Source organism: Bison bison, unplaced genomic scaffold (genome assembly GCF_000754665.1).
Source record: "Bison bison bison isolate TAMUID 2011002044 unplaced genomic scaffold, Bison_UMD1.0 scf7180017864254, whole genome shotgun sequence".
NCBI lineage: Eukaryota > Metazoa > Chordata > Mammalia > Artiodactyla > Bovidae > Bison > Bison bison.
This window is the reverse complement of record NW_011494826.1, coordinates 10,226,346-10,243,443: the sequence shown is the minus strand read 5'-3', so window position 1 is coordinate 10,243,443 and position 17,098 is coordinate 10,226,346. Positions and strand designations below refer to the sequence as shown.

At 39.2% G+C, this 17,098-nt stretch overlaps 1 protein-coding gene and 1 long non-coding RNA gene across 4 annotated transcripts in view; both read right to left on the bottom strand.

Moving 5' to 3' along the window:
- Positions 1–4,439, bottom strand: part of LOC104994241 — a 5,552-nt gene extending 1,113 nt beyond the window's left edge. Inside the window, exons 1-3 of one of the 3 annotated variants that reach the window (XR_825930.1) lie at positions 2,894–4,439; positions 2,177–2,447; positions 703–860 (exon numbers count right to left, since the gene is read on the bottom strand). This is a non-coding gene — a long non-coding RNA (uncharacterized LOC104994241). Of the gene's footprint in view, positions 1–702; positions 861–2,176 lie in introns of all 3 variants that reach the window. The other 2 variants (XR_825931.1, XR_825929.1) reach the window with 2 other exon arrangements.
- A 3,502-nt stretch (positions 4,440–7,941) lies between these two features.
- BLOC1S6 (biogenesis of lysosomal organelles complex-1, subunit 6, pallidin) overlaps positions 7,942–17,098 on the bottom strand; it is a 15,841-nt gene continuing 6,684 nt past the window's right edge. The window contains exons 3-5 of the mRNA XM_010847757.1: positions 13,635–13,722; positions 11,579–11,665; positions 7,942–10,939 (exon numbers count right to left, since the gene is read on the bottom strand). Coding sequence (XP_010846059.1) covers positions 10,820–10,939; positions 11,579–11,665; positions 13,635–13,722 — 295 coding nt within the window. The 3' untranslated portion in view covers positions 7,942–10,819. The remainder of the gene's footprint in view (positions 10,940–11,578; positions 11,666–13,634; positions 13,723–17,098) is intronic.

The window sequence follows — 17,098 nt, the reverse complement described above, 5'->3', positions numbered from 1 at the left end:
CCCCCCCCCCCCCTCCCGCCCCTCCACTATCCACTCTACAACCCCCTTCGCCCTCAGCTCTCGTCTTGGCAGGTCCTGGTGTCTTACCCAATGGTGTGACCCAAACCTTTACTCCTGAGGGGTCTGAACACTTGATAATCAAACCCTCCTCAGGCTGGGTGGCTGCACATGTCTATTCACACAGTTAAATCAGGGCAAGGAGTTCAGGAGGTGCCCACCTGAACCCAAGTCTCACACACATTCCTCCTCGCTCCCCTCGTGTGAAAGCAGCCTTCCTCCTCCTGATGACCAGGGTCCGTCAGACCTGCCGGCACGGCAACTCCTCTCTTGCCTGCTGCTCCCCGGACACAGAAATTTCCCAGCGTCCTGTCAGTAGCTTTACCATATAGATCACTGGAACGTTTATGGTGCCCCTGGCAAGAGTGTGTTCTCTTTAGGGACCAGAAACTACAATTATTTAGAGCCGAGTTGCAGGGAAAAGCAGCACAAAACTCCACAGTGGGTCCTTCAGAATGACGGTAACCAAGCCCGTCCCTGCTTCCACCTCTTGGTTTCCAGACCCTTGATTTCTTCCTATTGAGGACACAGCACCACAGAGGTCTGCGATTTAATACACTGTGTGCTGAAGGACAGCACTCCATCCTTTCAGAGTGCTTTCTCAGAGCTGGCCTTCCAGTTGAGAAGGCCCTCTCCCAAAATTACCTCTGGGTGGTGCAGTACATGACACAGCCAGAGGGCCCCTGGTTCCACACCAGCTGCATCTGAAGTACAGCCCCTGCTTGGATGCTCTGCTGTATGGGATTCCATTCCTGTGGATCAGACATTCGGTAAGCCTCCAGATAGAAGGGCTGGTTGAGGATCTGTAGGCAGGATAAAGACAATATTCACTGACAGTTTGCCTCACTGACAGTTTGCCTCGGGGTTATGCTAACTCTCCCACCTTCTTTCATGCTATAGACTGAGAACTCTGCAGTGCTGACATCCAAGAGAATATCACACTGATCCATTACACCAATGACCCTGTCAGGACAGGACAAGGGGAGTAAGCTAGAATGCTCCAGGTCTTAGTGCTGATACTTGTGCTTCAGATGGGAAATAAACCTTATGGGCAGACAGAAAGAGGCCATTTCAATGATGTTTTTAAAAGTCTAGTGGTCAAGGGTATTATGGGACAGCCCCTTTTAAAGCAGAAGACAAACACTACACCTGACAGTCATGTCTCAAAGAAGGAAGTACACCGCCTCTTTGTGTTCCCCAGGGATATTTCTCTGGTCCACATACTAAGTGACACAGAGGCTGCCAGCATTGAGTGGGGCTGGAGCAGGAAACGGTGTTGCAACAGGTCCAATGGGCCCAGTGCAGGTAGGCCTGTTAGCTGACCCCATGGTGTTGGAGGCGTCGGTGGTGAGAGAAGATACTGCATCAATCTGTAGATGTGGGTCCACTCTAAGCTAGACTTTATACAGGACTTCATTTTTCACCTAGCCCTCAAAGGCCCCCCAGTCCAACAGGATGGCCAGGATGCACCTTTTGGGTCTGCAGGTATTGGCATCAACTCCAAACCTTTGTCCAATAGTATTAGTGTATAGTCATGTAACTAAATGGCCGTGAGTAGATTCTTTTGAGGAAAGTCTGGAACAATTGCCACAGTATATACTTGTGATAGTGTTGCAAGGTCCCTCCTCCTGCTACTTCTACAGTCAATGGGTTTCAGATTGAAAACTGACTCAAGTCTGGGAACTGAGCATGAGATCATGATTTTTTATTAAAGTGACTGCTCTCAGCCTCTTAATCCAATTTTAGTTTGGGTTTTTTGTTTTTTGTTTTTTTTTTAATAGGCAAAAGATTAGCAAATACAGCTCCACTGGCTAAATCCAGACAACCACTTGTTCTTGTAAATAAAGTTTTATTGAAAGACAGCTTTACAATTGTTTACATATTGTTTAAGGCTGCTTTTGTGCTACAGCAGCTGAGTTGAGCAGCTGTGACAGAGAGCATGTGACCTGCAAAGCCTAAAATACTATCTGGACCTTTAAAGTCTGCTCATCCCGTTAAGAGATGCTAAGCAGCATCTTTGCCAACCATTTTGCCTCTAGGTGCAAATCTACACGTCACCCCATTAACCTTCTCCATAACCCTCTGCAGATAAAGCCCACTGACTGCCCTCCGACCTTACCTTTTGAAGAGTGAGGTAATTATGCCCTCCCGGCCTATATCACTTCTGCAGATGCTAACAAGCTCAGTTTGTAACCATTTCTCCTTCCATCATCCCCAGCCTGCACAACTTCTTAGTGATGCTGGTGTCCCTCTCATCAGTGCATTTCAATGGTTTGGGGACTGGTATATCCTCTCGTGGGATGCATTCTCTAGTTGGTCTTTTGGCTTACATAGAGCCCTTCCAGCATGTCCACTTTCCTCAACCACTTTATTCCTTCCTGGACGGTCTTCTGGAGTGAAGGAGAGAAGGATGGGGGAAGCATCCTAAACTACTGAGCTTCATCCAAGCCAACGTGGAGTCCCTGAGCCAAAGCTGACGTGAGAGATACCCCATGTCTCCCAGGAGTGGACATTGGCTGGAAGCAGCCTGTAGGAAACATGCCCCAGTACAAATGTAGGTGGGCCTCAGAACACTGTGGCTGGAGCCCTTGGTCAGCTATGGCCCCTCTACTTAGAGGTGTGTGAGATGTAGTCTCATGGTTACGATAGGGGCCCAGAATGAAGTTTATGGTGTGTGTGACAAAACCCACTTTAAATGCCAGTCTGCATCTTTAGTAAGAAGTCTGACTTCTAAGGGGGCACAAGCTGTCGATTAGAGTGACACCTCTCTTAGAAGAGGAGAGTGATCAATAGAGTAAGAGGCTCCAGGACAGACAGCAAAGGCAGGGTGACTCACATGTGTGTCTCCTTCTCTCTCCTCACCATTATTCTTGCAATCCAGACAGAAAAGGATCCTCTGCCTTCATTCAGAAGTGATCTCTTCCCAGCTCCCTCACTGTGCAAAGGTAAATTCACAGACCTTAGGATTCTTCTGAGCCCAGGCTGTGAGGTAGTTAAAGGCTAGAAACATCTCATCTGTGATTAATGCTTTTGCCTAAATGCTGCCACTGTACCAAGCAGATGGACTGGTACCATCATCAAGTGAAAACAACAGCCATAAGCCTACATTCATTGACTGCCATGGGATACAAGGTATCTCATGATGTTAATGCTGGAAGAGTCAGGGATCACCCCGTATCTGCATGTTTACCCCTGACAGGAAATGAACTGCTTGGAAGCCTCCAGTGAGAGAACCTGGCTTCTCATCCTGTGTTCTTTCCCCAAAGCCATAAAGATGCACAAAGAAATGAAACTGGGCAATAAGCTGAAGACCCAGCAATGCAGGCCCAGCAAGGCAACATCCATGATAGCTTTCTCAAGGTGGTGGTGGTAGTGAAATGTCCAAAAGCAGCTGCAAAGGGAACACTCTGGCCCTTCTGGAGTCGCTCACTTCTCCCAGCAGCTCTGCCTTTCCTGACTCCAGCAGCACAAGCATCTGAAAGGAAGGTTTCCGAGCCACATCTCAGCCAGGTGGTCTCACTATTGCTTGCTTCTATTGAGTAAATGTGGAGCTTTACAGTCAGTCTAGAATTAAAACAGCCTTGCAGGAAAACCAAAGAGTTCTGTGCATTCTTCCCACTAGGCTCTCTCCTAACAAGGAAAACATGCCTCCTCCATTTCTTCCGATATCATCAAACTGGATTAAACAAATTAGCAGATGAAATGGGGGGTCCACATGATTCCCTATCATTGGAATAGTTTTATCAGAAGGTTTAAAGTAAAACTCCTAAGCCTATTTCTATCTCTGTTCCTAGGGTCTCTGGCCCAGGAAAACTCCCCAGCAATGTGGTAGCTTTGGCTTTTTCCCAGAATCAAATCTCACTCCACCAACTGTGGTTGTGTGATCTGGGCAGTTACTCAGACTCAGTGTGTCTCAGCTGTCCTCAACTGCAAAATGTCCTCATCGATAAAATGCGGGTAAGGATATGGTGCTGGGTGGCAACTCCTAAGGTTGCTGTTACAAGATGACACGTATAAAGCACCTGGCATGTGACAGATGCTCAACCGACCTGGAGCTCTGAACTTCAGGCTTGGGAATGAGCTGGAAGCGAACATGGGATTATGGATCCAGCCAGAGATGAGAATTCTCTAAGAAATTGGACAAAACAAGAAACAAACGCTGCAAGCAATGAGAACAAGTGTGGGCTAGTGGCAGGACTCACCCGGGCGCTGGCCAGTGTTGCCTTCCGCCTTGAATTCCTGGATTAGCAGGCATGGAAACACATAATCTCCTAAACAGCATCCTTATTATTAAATTAGATCATGCGTTTGTGCTCAGTCCAACTCTTTGCAACCCCATGGACTGTAGCCCGTCAGGTTCCTCTGTCCATGGAATTTTCCAGGCAAGAATACTAGAGTGGGTTGCCATTTCCTTCTCCAGGGAATCTTCCTGACCCAGGGATCAAACCCAGGTCTCTTGCGTCTCCTGCATTGGCAGGTGGATTCTTTACCACTGTACCACCTGGGAAGCCAGAGTTCCTTATGAAACTAGATAATGCACATTAAAACATTTTGAAAAATATAATATGCTATAGCAACCCAGGAGACAATGACAATGTTAGATGCTTAAAGTTGTAATAAATAGAGAACTGCTAAGGCTGTCTCATAAATAAGGGAAGTAGGGAACAGAAGGGTGGTACTGTAAAATATCTGTGGAAAATAGCAATCTTAGCCCAGTAATCAAAGCCCATAGGAAGCTAAGAAAAACCCAGCACCCAGGTTGCACAAAGCCTTTACAGGAAAATAGCTCTCAGGATCCAAGACATTTTGAGAGGCCTAAGACCTTGTCCCATTTCAGAAGCAGAAATTCATGGACCCCTACTCCTCCCCTCACCCATAACACTCAGCTGTTCTGTTTCCATGTATGTTCTCATTTCTCCTTCAAGTACTAAAAGTGAGTACTCTGATCTACATATTCCCAAAACAGTAACTGACTAAGCCAAAGAGATTCTCTATGTCCCCATCTAGCCAGAGTTTTTACTGCCAGACTAATTTTTCCACTTCTGAGCCCACGGGTTGGCTGCCCTTGGGCCAGGTGCTCACCCCAGATCCTATCAACAAAGGACCAAGGGGAAGAGTCAGGTGAATCAAAGCACAGAACTCTTGGGATCTTTGCCCACAATCAGATCTATTTTTGGCCTAGAATGCTTTTCTTAGAACAGGATTCCAAGCATGGTGGATGATGACAAATTATATGATTGGAGAAGAAAAAAAAAAAAAGAAAGAAAGAAACTTCAAGCCTAACATCAAACTAAAAGATTCAAAAAGTTAGAAAAATGTAATTTTAAACCTTATCAAATATTTCACAGATCACTTTCAAACATTTCACTGCTTAAACAAAAATTCAGATCATACAGAAAATCTTGACTTACAAAAAAACTATAGTTGAAAATGCTTAGGCCAAACTTCATCAAACTAGTTGAGACAATACAGAATTAGTAGACTAGGGGAGCACAGTACCACAAGATGGCAGCAGTGTCCCCTGTGTTTCATCCGGTTTTAAGTCTAAGGTGTGTTCATCCGTTGAGTCTTTTCTAAAACTATTTACCTATTCCTTGACGCCATTTTTAAGAAAACTGAACAGACCCGTAGTTAATACAGAAGGAATAATGCTACAATAGATGTGGCATCAATTCTTCTACAGCCTAGTACACACATTATCTCTGAGCTCATTTTACTCCCAAGATCTTGGGACTGCCTATCTTGTTAAATCTAGTAGAGTATGTAATCAGGAATAGAAGCAATGGCTTGGATTATCCAAGGATTACCGGCTCCTAAACCATGTTACAATTTCAGGAACTTAATCTTTTTAATATTCCCTATTTGGCATTTATGTAATACAGGTTTTTATTATAGCCATTTTAAGTATCCGTTTATCTCTATTAGATTCAATTCAGTCTCAACTGTGATGGCTAATTTTACGTGGTAAATTGCCTCAGTTGTGTCTGACTCTTTGCAACCCCATGGACTGTAGCCTACCAGGCTCCTCCATCCACAGATTTTCCAGGCAAGAGTACTGGAGTGGGTTGCCATTTCCTTCCCCAGAGGATCTTCCCAACCCAGGGATTGAACACAGGTCTCCCACATTGCAGGCAGATGCTTTACCGTCTGAGCCACCAGGAAAGCCCCAGTAATTTGGCTGCTGCTGCTGCTAAGTCGCTTCAGTCGTGTCAGACCCTGTGCGACCCCATAGACGGCAGCCCACCAGGGTCCCCCGTCCCTGAGATTCTCCAGGCAAGAATACTAGAATGGGTTGCCATTTCCTTCTCCAACGCATGAAAGTGGAAAGTGAAAAGTGAAAGTGAAGTCGCTCAGCTGTGTCTGACTCTTAGCGACCCCATGGACTGCAGCCTACCAGGCTCCTCCATCCATGGGATTTTCCAGGCAAGAGTACTGGAGTGCGGTGCCACTGCCTTCTCTGATAATTTGGCTAGACCATGTTATATAGTTATTTGGACAAATACCAGTCTAGATGTTGCTGTGAAGGTATTTTCTAGATGAGACTAAAATATAAATCAGATTTTAAGATTTTGTTTTCATTCACTTGTACCAAATTCAATATGCTTTTTTGACTCTCTTTTTCAAAGTCCTAATAAAAGCCAAATCTGGAATGAAAGTGAGCAGCACCTATTGTACACTTACTCAGATTTGAGCCTTGCAAGCCTCCTGAAGCACTTTGGGAATATGCATGATCTACACCAGACTGAACAGCTAGCTACAACCTTTTCTTCAGTTTAAGATGAAGGGACCGGGGCGGGGGTGGGGGGGAGATGTTAACCTAAAACAGGTGAATATTATTGATTTATTATTCTTCACATGCCTATAAGCGTCCCTTATTTCAGGGTTCACAAAAGATACATCACTGTTCCCTTCTATTTCAGTCTTAGCCTTTCCTTTTCTCTTACTCAACTACCATACTCAACCCATTTCAAATTTTACTTATCTTCTCTTTGACTGCCCTTCCTTTACCCTGTATTTCTTTGGAATTTTTCCTTTAAGTGCTTTTTAAACTAGTCATTAGAACCGTCTCCCTTGACTACTCCCTTAAACACTCTTAGTGGCTCTGAAAACAAACCTACTGAATAGCTTCACTCAAATGTTAACCTGAAGACTAGATGGCACCTGGCCTCATACATGCAAGCAGAGCTAAACCAGAACAAGTCTTAAATGTCTGAGTCACCTGTACAAGCATAATTTCTGAACAAATATATAACATAGGAACAATCTTCCTTCAAAAGGAAAGCCTAGAAACTACTTTTTAAAATATGTACACAGTGAGGTCTGAATGTTAATGATTAAAAATCACTGCTTTAGAGGAAATTATATATATATATATGTAAAAGAATCTAATGAAATCTGTAGACTCAATCCTGAGAAACTCATATATACAAATCTCTGTGAGAAATTTATGAGAATTCATGTCTCTTTCAAAAGCCATCCACAGAAATCCCTCCTCCAGAGGCCCAAGGACTACCAGCTTAAAAAAATAAAAAATTTGACCTAAAATATTCTATCATAGTTGGAGTTTCCATAGGCTATATATGGTCTTCATGAAGCACTTTTTACCAAACCACTGAAAGTATAATTTATTCTCAAATAGAGAAGAATTTTATAAAGTTGGGTTATTTCAGCTAGAATCTTTTCGTAACACTTGCCATCACCTTTTCGAAAAGGATCTCATGAGCACACCAGTCATTCTGTGACACACCTACAGAGAACACTGAGAGGAAGATGACAGGAGAGGAAAGCAAAGGAACAGAATGTCTGAATAAAGTATATAAAGTGAAGTGTACAGTGCTGTGTGCACACCAGTGCTTGAGAGATGATACTGGATAATTCACAGACCTTTTTTTCTTTATTAAATGTGTAAAAACGAGTTCTCATTTTTACAAGCTCAAAATCAGACAAGTATATGAGGGTATATAATTGGCATGTATAAACTGTACCCACCAAAAAGCTCACTGCGGACACAATCCATACCACATTCAATGTCTTGCATATTTACAAGATATTTCCTGCAAAGTAAATACAAAATTAATTCCCATCACTTTAGTACGTGCATGATATACGTACTGAAACATATACAAACATAATCAAAACAAAGGCAGTTTTTTTCAAACAAAACACCAAAGGCAATTTTTTTCAACTTAAGTACCAATTCATTATTTTGTACAAAAAACAGCAAGACTAATTTAAGGGTTCTGCTCAGTTTTAGTCAACAAGATATGTGTGTATGCTACTGAAATACAGCAAAAGTTTTAGATTTTAATTACCAAGGTAACAGTACTTCTGTTTTACAATTGACCTAAAAATAGTGCTGTGTGCTCAGTCATTCAGTAGTGTCAGACTCTTTAAAACCCATGGACTGGGGCTCACCAGGCTCCTCTGTCCATGGAATTTTCCAGGCAAGAACACCAGAGTCGGTTGCCATTTCCTTTTCCAGGGAATCTTCCCAAACCAGGTGTCAAACCCAAGTCTCTTACAAAAGTCTTCTGCATTGGCAAGCAGATTCTTCACTGCTGCATCACCTGGGAAGCCCCAAAAATAGTGGATGCCAATACATATTCTCGACATTTTAAGAAATTTTCAAAATGTAAATACATTTCTAAAAATACATGTACCTTGCCATTCATTCAATAAACATGATCTATTTTAAAATAGATGACAAAAATTCAGTTTACCAGAATTCTATACCTATTTCCTGACTATTTATTTCAGTCTTAAATGTGACTTTGTATCAAAAGCAGTAGTTTAAGAATTTATTCATAAGAGTAATCCCAAGAGTTACTGGGTAGCTTTCACATTATTTTATTCCTTATAAATCTAAATCACTACAAAGTCTCAACCAGTGGTTCCTTGAATCAGACTTATATCTAGGAGGGTCCTTAAAATGTGCATGGGCCCTATCTAAGAACTAATGAGTAAAAATCTTCCAGAAACTTTTTTTTTTTTAGCTTCCAGGTGATAATATGCAGCCTAGACTGGAAGACTCTGCCCTGGATCACCAGACCAGTGGTTCTCAACTTATAAAGTACATCTGAGTCATTTGACAAAACTTTTTAAAAAAACAGGGAAAAAAAAAGAAAAGCAAACAGATTTGCTTCAGTAGTTTGAGAGTGGTATCCAAGAACCAGTATTTCAAATAATCTTTGCAGGTGGACCACAAACCACTCTTAAGAAACAATGCACAGATTTGTCGGGTTGTGAATGAGCACATTCAGCAGTTTAGGTGACGTCCTGCCAGTACTCATGATCCTGCCACCCCTGTAGTTTTAACTAGTGTTTTGAGGGTAACACTTAGCCTTTAAAAATAAAATATATTTCTACTCTTACACATACGGTCAAAGTCAAGTGAACTGTGAGATCATAATTCACTAAAGAAGGAAAAATCTTTAAATAGACTGGTTCTTAGCACTTAACGTAAATCTAAATGCTTTCTCCATCCTGGGATGTGATTAGAGGTGGTGCTTCCAGCCCATTAAAGTAATGTAGTTTATGAGAGACACACATTCTAAGCATAATCTGTAACCCAACCTACTCTGTACAGTCTCTGTGTAACAGAGATTGGACATCAGTTGGATATTAAACAATACTAAAACAGTGAATAATACACTCTCAATTTAAAATAATGAAACTTCATAATATTTCCCTCACATAATAAATTTCTACATTTAATACTGGCGAGGGGGTGGATCTAGAAAACACCAAGGTTATCATGCTGCTTCCTTTGTGAAGAAGCTATTTACTAGTTTTCTACCATTTTTGTCACTATCTGTAAAATGGATAGTTGCCATGTATAATTCTACTTTAAGAATTTTTTTTTAAAGCACAAAAAAGTAACCACACGTAAGGCCACACAGCAAATCAGAGGATAGCTAGAAATAGCAGTAACACTTTCCACTTGGGAAGTCAAGTTCATTATCTTATCAACTTCACAACTGGATCTCACAGGGTGTGATGACTAAAAATTATGAATATTTAAGTGCATTTGTGTGAAAGCTACACCACCCTCACCCAACTTTAGGAATAGATATAATCTACTTTGAACCCAAGAACTGCATAACAACTAAACAGCAACAACAAAGCTAGGAAACAGATAAAAGTATATGGTCAGTGGAACCTCTATGGCATCTTGTTCACTTATCCTATGTCTAAGATGTTAATATTTCCTGTGTACATACTTTTCTATCATGTTCTCCACAAAGGCTTATACCACCTCTTTTCCAGTGGCATATGTGATTAAACAGTTGGCATTTCTTAACCAAACAATGAAAAGGCAACTGCCAAAACCCAGTATTGTATTGTCAGAAAGGCAAATCATTGCATAAAATAAGAAACTGAAACTTTCAAATCCACAGTTTTTAAGAAGCTAAACAATGCATAATAAATTTTAACCATTTAAAGAGTCTAGACTATTAAAACAATCAAACCATTTTTCAGTTTATAAATGACCTAAGGCCAAAATAATGAATTTAAAAATTAAGCAAAACAAAGTTGAATACAAATATCCAAATATACAAATACCCAAACCAGGCAACATTATGTCTTCTACTCAGAAAAAAAGCTTCTTGAATGGCTGAAATGAAGAGAAACAGCACTCCTGGAAAAGGATTTCAGAACAGAACACAGTGGTATAAGGCACTACCTTAACATTAATTCTACACCACATCGTCTTAAATCCAGAACATGAACAGGAAAAGGAAGGATACAAACATCTGACTTCTCATGTCCTTTTAGCTGGTTTGGCAGTTAACTGCTTTTCTCTTTCAAATTCCTTCTCTCGTTGCTGCTCCCTTTCCAACTCTTCTTTTTGCCTCTTCTGCTGCAGTTTAAGTGCTCTTTTCTAAGTCAAAAAAATTAAAAGCCAAGAGAACAAAAGGCTTGTAGGTTATGGCCTAGTTTAAAAGCAGTAGTGCTAGTGGTTATGGGGAGAGGCAACTGGGAGGTATGAACTACCGGGTGTACGACAGGCTCAAAGGTGTGCTGTACCCAGGGGGAATACAGCCAGTATTTAGTAATAACTGTAAATGGACAATAACCTTTAAAAGTTTTTTTTAAAAATTTAAGTAATGGTGCTTTTATATAGTAATAAATTTCATATTTAACTTTTAAATTCGTCTTGGGCAATTTTTTTATTGAAGTATAGTTGCTGTACAATATAAGTTATAGGTATACAATATAGTGATTCACAATTTTTAATGTTCTGGGTAATTTAAAGTCTCCTTGATATAAAAAGTTTGTTACTCAAAACTCCTATTAAATGACAATTACAGTGACATATTCAGAGAATGTGAGCCCACTAGCCCAGCTATTAGTAGAAAAGCCCAGTGGGGTTCATAAGAATGTGTTTTAAAAGAAACTAATGTACCATGAATTAAATATGTGCTTGTATATGAATATATAAAAAGTCAGAAAATGAATTCTGAAGAAAAAGAGACAATCCTCTACTTCTGTAAAGACTGTAAAAGAATTTTCAACTCACTTTTAACTTGGATGTCTTTTCATGAAGCATCAGCATCTCTTTTCTTATATTCACCAACTTGGCATGATAGTGTTTAGCTTCAGTGAACTTAAGATGGAAAAGTAAAATGAAAAGTGAACTTAAAACAGACTGAAATATCAAAATGGATAAATAAACCAATATCTAAGTTATAGTTCATTCTTCCTAAATTAGTCAAAACTTTTGAAGCTTTAATTATCTCCACATTTTAATTCCAAAAGTTCAAATTTAATTTAAACCCCTAGTTGGGCTTTTGAGAATACTGGATTCAGTTCAGATTGATTAAAAAGTTACTAAACAGACATTTATATTCTGTACAAATAACATTTTGCCTTAAAAACATGCAGTATAATCCTGAAATTTTAGTAAGACTATCCAACAATGGTTACCAGTTTCATTCAAGAAAAGTAAAACACTCTGTACTGCCTTTACAAGGGAAAGACCGAGCAGGGTACACAGGACAGTTCCCATCTGGAAAAACCAAGCTGCGGCCAGAGAGCCCTGAGAAGGCTGTGGACAAGCTTGGTCATGTTCTTTGGGCTTCTGAAGTCAGACCAAGGAGAATAACCTCTGTAAGGACACTTTTCTTCCCAATGAATGATGTACAGACTTTCCATTTTAGCCAGAGATAGGAGAGAAGGAAAAAAGCACTTCTTTCTCAGGAAGCAAGATGACAGAGAGAGAAGATCAGGTAACAAAAACGAAAGGTGTGTCAGTAGTGAGCTTAGCAGCCTTAACATAGCTACAAGTAAAGTCAGAGTCTGATGAGCTCGAGAGCTTACAGACCCTCTTTCTCTCTCTGGCCTTCTATTATCAATTCCTACATGACAATCAAAACCACTCTTGGGCTGAGAGAAGGAAAAAGACTTAGTTTCTGCCCCTTCATATGGAAGCAACAGTATTACATCTGCTTGGTTCTTTCATTTATCCTTAATTCATTCAACAAATATGTGCTCTGCTGCTATATGAACTCAGTGGGAAAGACAAAAGTTGGTGGGTTTTGCCCACTTCCTTCACAAATCAGGGACTACTGACTAGGAGACTGTACTTATGACCACACGTCACTGCCTAACACTAGAGAAGGTGGACTTGATTTTTGATTGTTATAAAAGGAAAACATTAATCAGCCACATTTTTCCAATGAAAAGTCCATTTTTTGACATATATATGAAAGCCCACAAAATCATGCAAACTACACTATTTCTAATGTTCAGGGTAAAGAGAAAGGCAGCCACAAGTTCCTTATTTCTGTCAATTCTCCATTTCTTAAAATAAAGTGTATCAGTTCCTCTCATCAAAAAGCTAAAAAGCTTCTGGTGAAATTCAACTGTTGTCACTTATATTCAAAGATATGTTGTCACTTATATTCAAAGATACAAAGGGTCCATGAAGGACAGTCAGTCTCTTTCAGCATTAATTTGTTATCAGATCAGATGCATTACAAAAATACCATACAATTAAATAAATGGTAATTTTAAAAACCATGTACTTGATAAAGAGAGATGGTCTTCCTTAAGGGGAAAAACAGCACCCCAAAAATTCCTTACGTTTACTTTCCTTTATTAGTCTTTACTTAAGAGCAGATCTACTCCAGACTTTCATATACAAGTTCAATTTCCTATCACAAGTTTAACATTTGAAAGTTAACAATTCAAGACAATAGAAGATCTAATAAAGTAAATCAAGGTTTACTGTTAAACAACACATTCTAAATTTTAAAAATTAGAGAAAAAAATCTCAAACATACCAAGTACAAAATTGGGAGGATTAAACTATTTCTAAAACAATCTGTCTCTAAGCTGTTGTCAAATAAATCATACTTGAGAGTAAGTGCTGACTCTGTGATCCCATGGACTGTAACCCATCAAGGTCCTCTATCCACAGGATTATCCAGGCAAGAATTCTGGAGTGTGTTGCCAATTCCTCCTCCAATGGATCCTCCCGACACAGGGATTGAACCCACATCTTCTGTGGCTCCTGCATCGGCAGGTGATTCTTTACCACTGAGCCACCTGGGAAACCCCCAAATCATACTTACCAAAGCATTAATGTCCAACATAGAATGACATTCTTTAAATTTTGAAATTTCTTGTTCCAGTGTGTCTAATAATACAACTTGGTTCTGTCTGAAACAAAAGCATACAGCCAAAATAAACTCTATATACTTTAAGTGACTGTTCAGTAAAAGGCATCACATTCATCTTGATTAAAAGTAGATTAAGTTGGAAATTATTGACTTTCCAACGCTTATTTAGTTTAACATAATCTTTTTCAAAATAATATTCCAAAGCCACATTCTGATAAGTAAATATGTCTTTTATTCTGGCCTCAATTTCAGATTCCAGTAACATCAGACTTATTTACTTTATTACTTATTTCTTTATTACTTATTACTTTATTACTTTATAAACTTTATTACTTATTTCTAGCAACTCTCTGTATTATCCCTGAAAAAGTTTTTTTATACTCTCTTGCCCAAGAATCTGATGTTTTATATATATTAAAATTGTAACATTACCATAAAGGAAAAGAAGTCATGAATTTTCAGATTAGAGCTGGGAAAATGCAGTATCAAGGGATAATAACCAGTTGTGTGATCTTGGAAATTTAGTTTTTCTGGACCTAAATTCATTTACAAAGTAACAAGGTCACATTAGGTAATTTCTAAGATTTCTCATTAAAATCTGATTCAAAACTTTCTATTGAAAAAAAAAAAAAAAAAAAATATTAAGGAAGAGAAACCAACTTCTCTGATATTCTTCTCCAGATCAACCAATGCTAGGATCACAGGAATAAGTGACACAGGGTGGGGGTGGGGGGTCATTTAATTAAATACTGTGAAGAATAATATAGACAAACAAAGGTATGACATGATGTGCTTGCAAAACTATGTTAAACAGAGAACAATAATGACAAAAAGAAATAGCAATGAAGAGACTGAAGGTCAGTTATAACATCTCCTCATTCAGCACACAAACCCCACAGGTCATAAGTATCCCTTCAGCTCTGACTGGAGATAACGGAGGGTGAAACACTGAATGGATGAGAGGAGAACTCAGCAAGTCAATGATCCAAGACAAGTAGGACAGCAAAAACAGTGTTACAACTGGAAAACAGAAACAGAAAGAAATCAAAAGTGGGTTCTTCCGAAAAGACTGATAAAATTGATAACCTTCTAGCTAGACTAACAAAGAAAAAGAGGAGACACAACTCACTAACATAATTTATGGAAAGGAGTCGTCACTACTTATCCCATGGACGTTAAAAAGGATAATAAAGGAATACCACAGATAGCTCTATGCCCACAAATTTGATAACTTAGAATGGAAATGACTAATTCCTTGAAAGACACAAACTACCAAAACTCACACAAGAAGAAACAGATAATCTAAGTAGGCCTATACTTATAATTAGCAACTTTCCAGAAATCAAAGTACCAGGAAAGATGACTTCACTGACAGTTTCTACCAAACATTTAAGGAGGAAATTATACCAATTTTCCACCCTCTCCCTTAGAAATGAAAGCAAAGGGGGCACTTTCCAATTCATTCTATGAGGCCAGCATTATCCTAAAGTCAAACCCAGATAAAGACAAGAAAGGGAGGAAAACTTTAGGAAGGAAAACTAAAGGAAGAAAGGAAGGAAAAGTTTACAAGAAAGGAAAACTATACATTATCCTTCACAAACATAGATGCAAAAATCCTCAACAAAATATCAACAAATCAAATCCAGCAATGTATAAAAAAGAATTATATACCACAGCCAAGTGGGATTTATTCCAAATACACAAAGCTGGTTCAGCATTTGAAAATCAATCAATGAAACCCACCACATCACCTGGTTAAAGAAGAAAAATCATATGGTCTTATCAGATACAGAAAAAGCATTTGACAAAGTCCAATACACATTCATGATTAAAAACATTCTCATCAAATAGGGAAGAGAGAAACTTCCTCAACTTGATAAACAATATCTTAAAAAAAAAAAAAAAAATAGCCACAGCATCTAGTAAGAAACTAGATGCTTTCCACCTAAATATCAGGATGTCCACTCTCAGTAATCCTAGGCAACACTGTATCAGAAGTCCTAATGCAGTAAGACAAGAAAAGGAAATAAAAAATACACAATCAGAAAGGAAGAAATAAAACTGTCTTCATTCACAGAAAACATGATTGCCTATGTGGAAAATCCCAAAGAATCAACAACAGAAGAAAATCAGGAATGAAAATATGAATACAGCAAGGTTTCAGAATACAAAGTTAATATACAAAAATCAGCTGCTTTCATACATACCAGCAATGCACTTAGAATAAAAAATCAATACCACTGACAATAATCCCTGTCAGATAAAATATACTTTGGTATAAATCTAACAAAATACATATAGGCTCTATATGCAAAAGCTATTACAGTCTAATGAAAGAAATAAATGAGATCTAAATATGGAAGAGATATTCTAAGTACATGGAATAAAAAACTCAACATGCTAAGATATCAATTCTTCCCAACTTGATCCGTAGGGTCAATGCAATCTCAATCTAAATCCCAGCAAGTTATTTTGTAGATGTCAACAAACTGATTCTAAAATTCACATGGAAAGCCAAAGACCCAGACTAGCCAAGACATACAGAAGAAAAATAAAACTGGAAGACTTACATTACTTACATTACCAAATTTCAAATTTCATTACAGAAACTACAAAAATCAAGATAGCATGGTATTACTGAAAGAACAGAAACACTGATCAATGGGACGGTCTAGAAAGCTCTTAACTTGACCCATACATTTCTTTTTTCTTTCTCTGAAGTTTGCTTCAGCTCAGTTCAGTTCAGTAGCTCAGTCATGTACAACTCTTTGCGACTCCAAGGACTGCAGCACAACAGGCTTCCCTGTCCATCACCAACTCCTGGAGGTTACTCAAACTCATGTTCATCAAGTGGGTGATGCCATCCAACCATCCAATCCTCTGTCGTCCCCTTCTCCTCCCACCTTCAATCTTTCCCAGCATCAGGGTCTTTTCTAATGAGTTAGTTCTTCACATCAGGTGGCCTAAGTATTGGAGTTTCAGCTTCAACATCAGTTTCCAATGAATATTCCAATGAATATTTAGGACTGATTTCCTTTAGGATTGACTGGTTTGATCTCCTTGCAGTCCAAGGGACTCTCAAGAGTCTTCTCCAACACCACAGTTCAAAAGCATCAATTCTTTGGTGCTCAGCTTTCTTTATAATCCAACTCTCACATCTATACATGACTACTGGAAAAACCATAGCTTTGACTAAACAGACCTTTATCAGCAAAGTAATGTCTCTGCTTTTTAATATGCTGTCTAGGTTGGTCATAGTTTTTCTTCCAAGGAGCAAGTGTCTTTTAATTTCATGGCTGCAGTTATCATCTGCAGTGATTTTGAAGCCCCAAAAAATAAAGTCTCTCACTGTTTCCATTGTTTCCCCATCTATTTGCCATGAAGTGATGGGACCAGATGCCATGATCTTAGTTTTC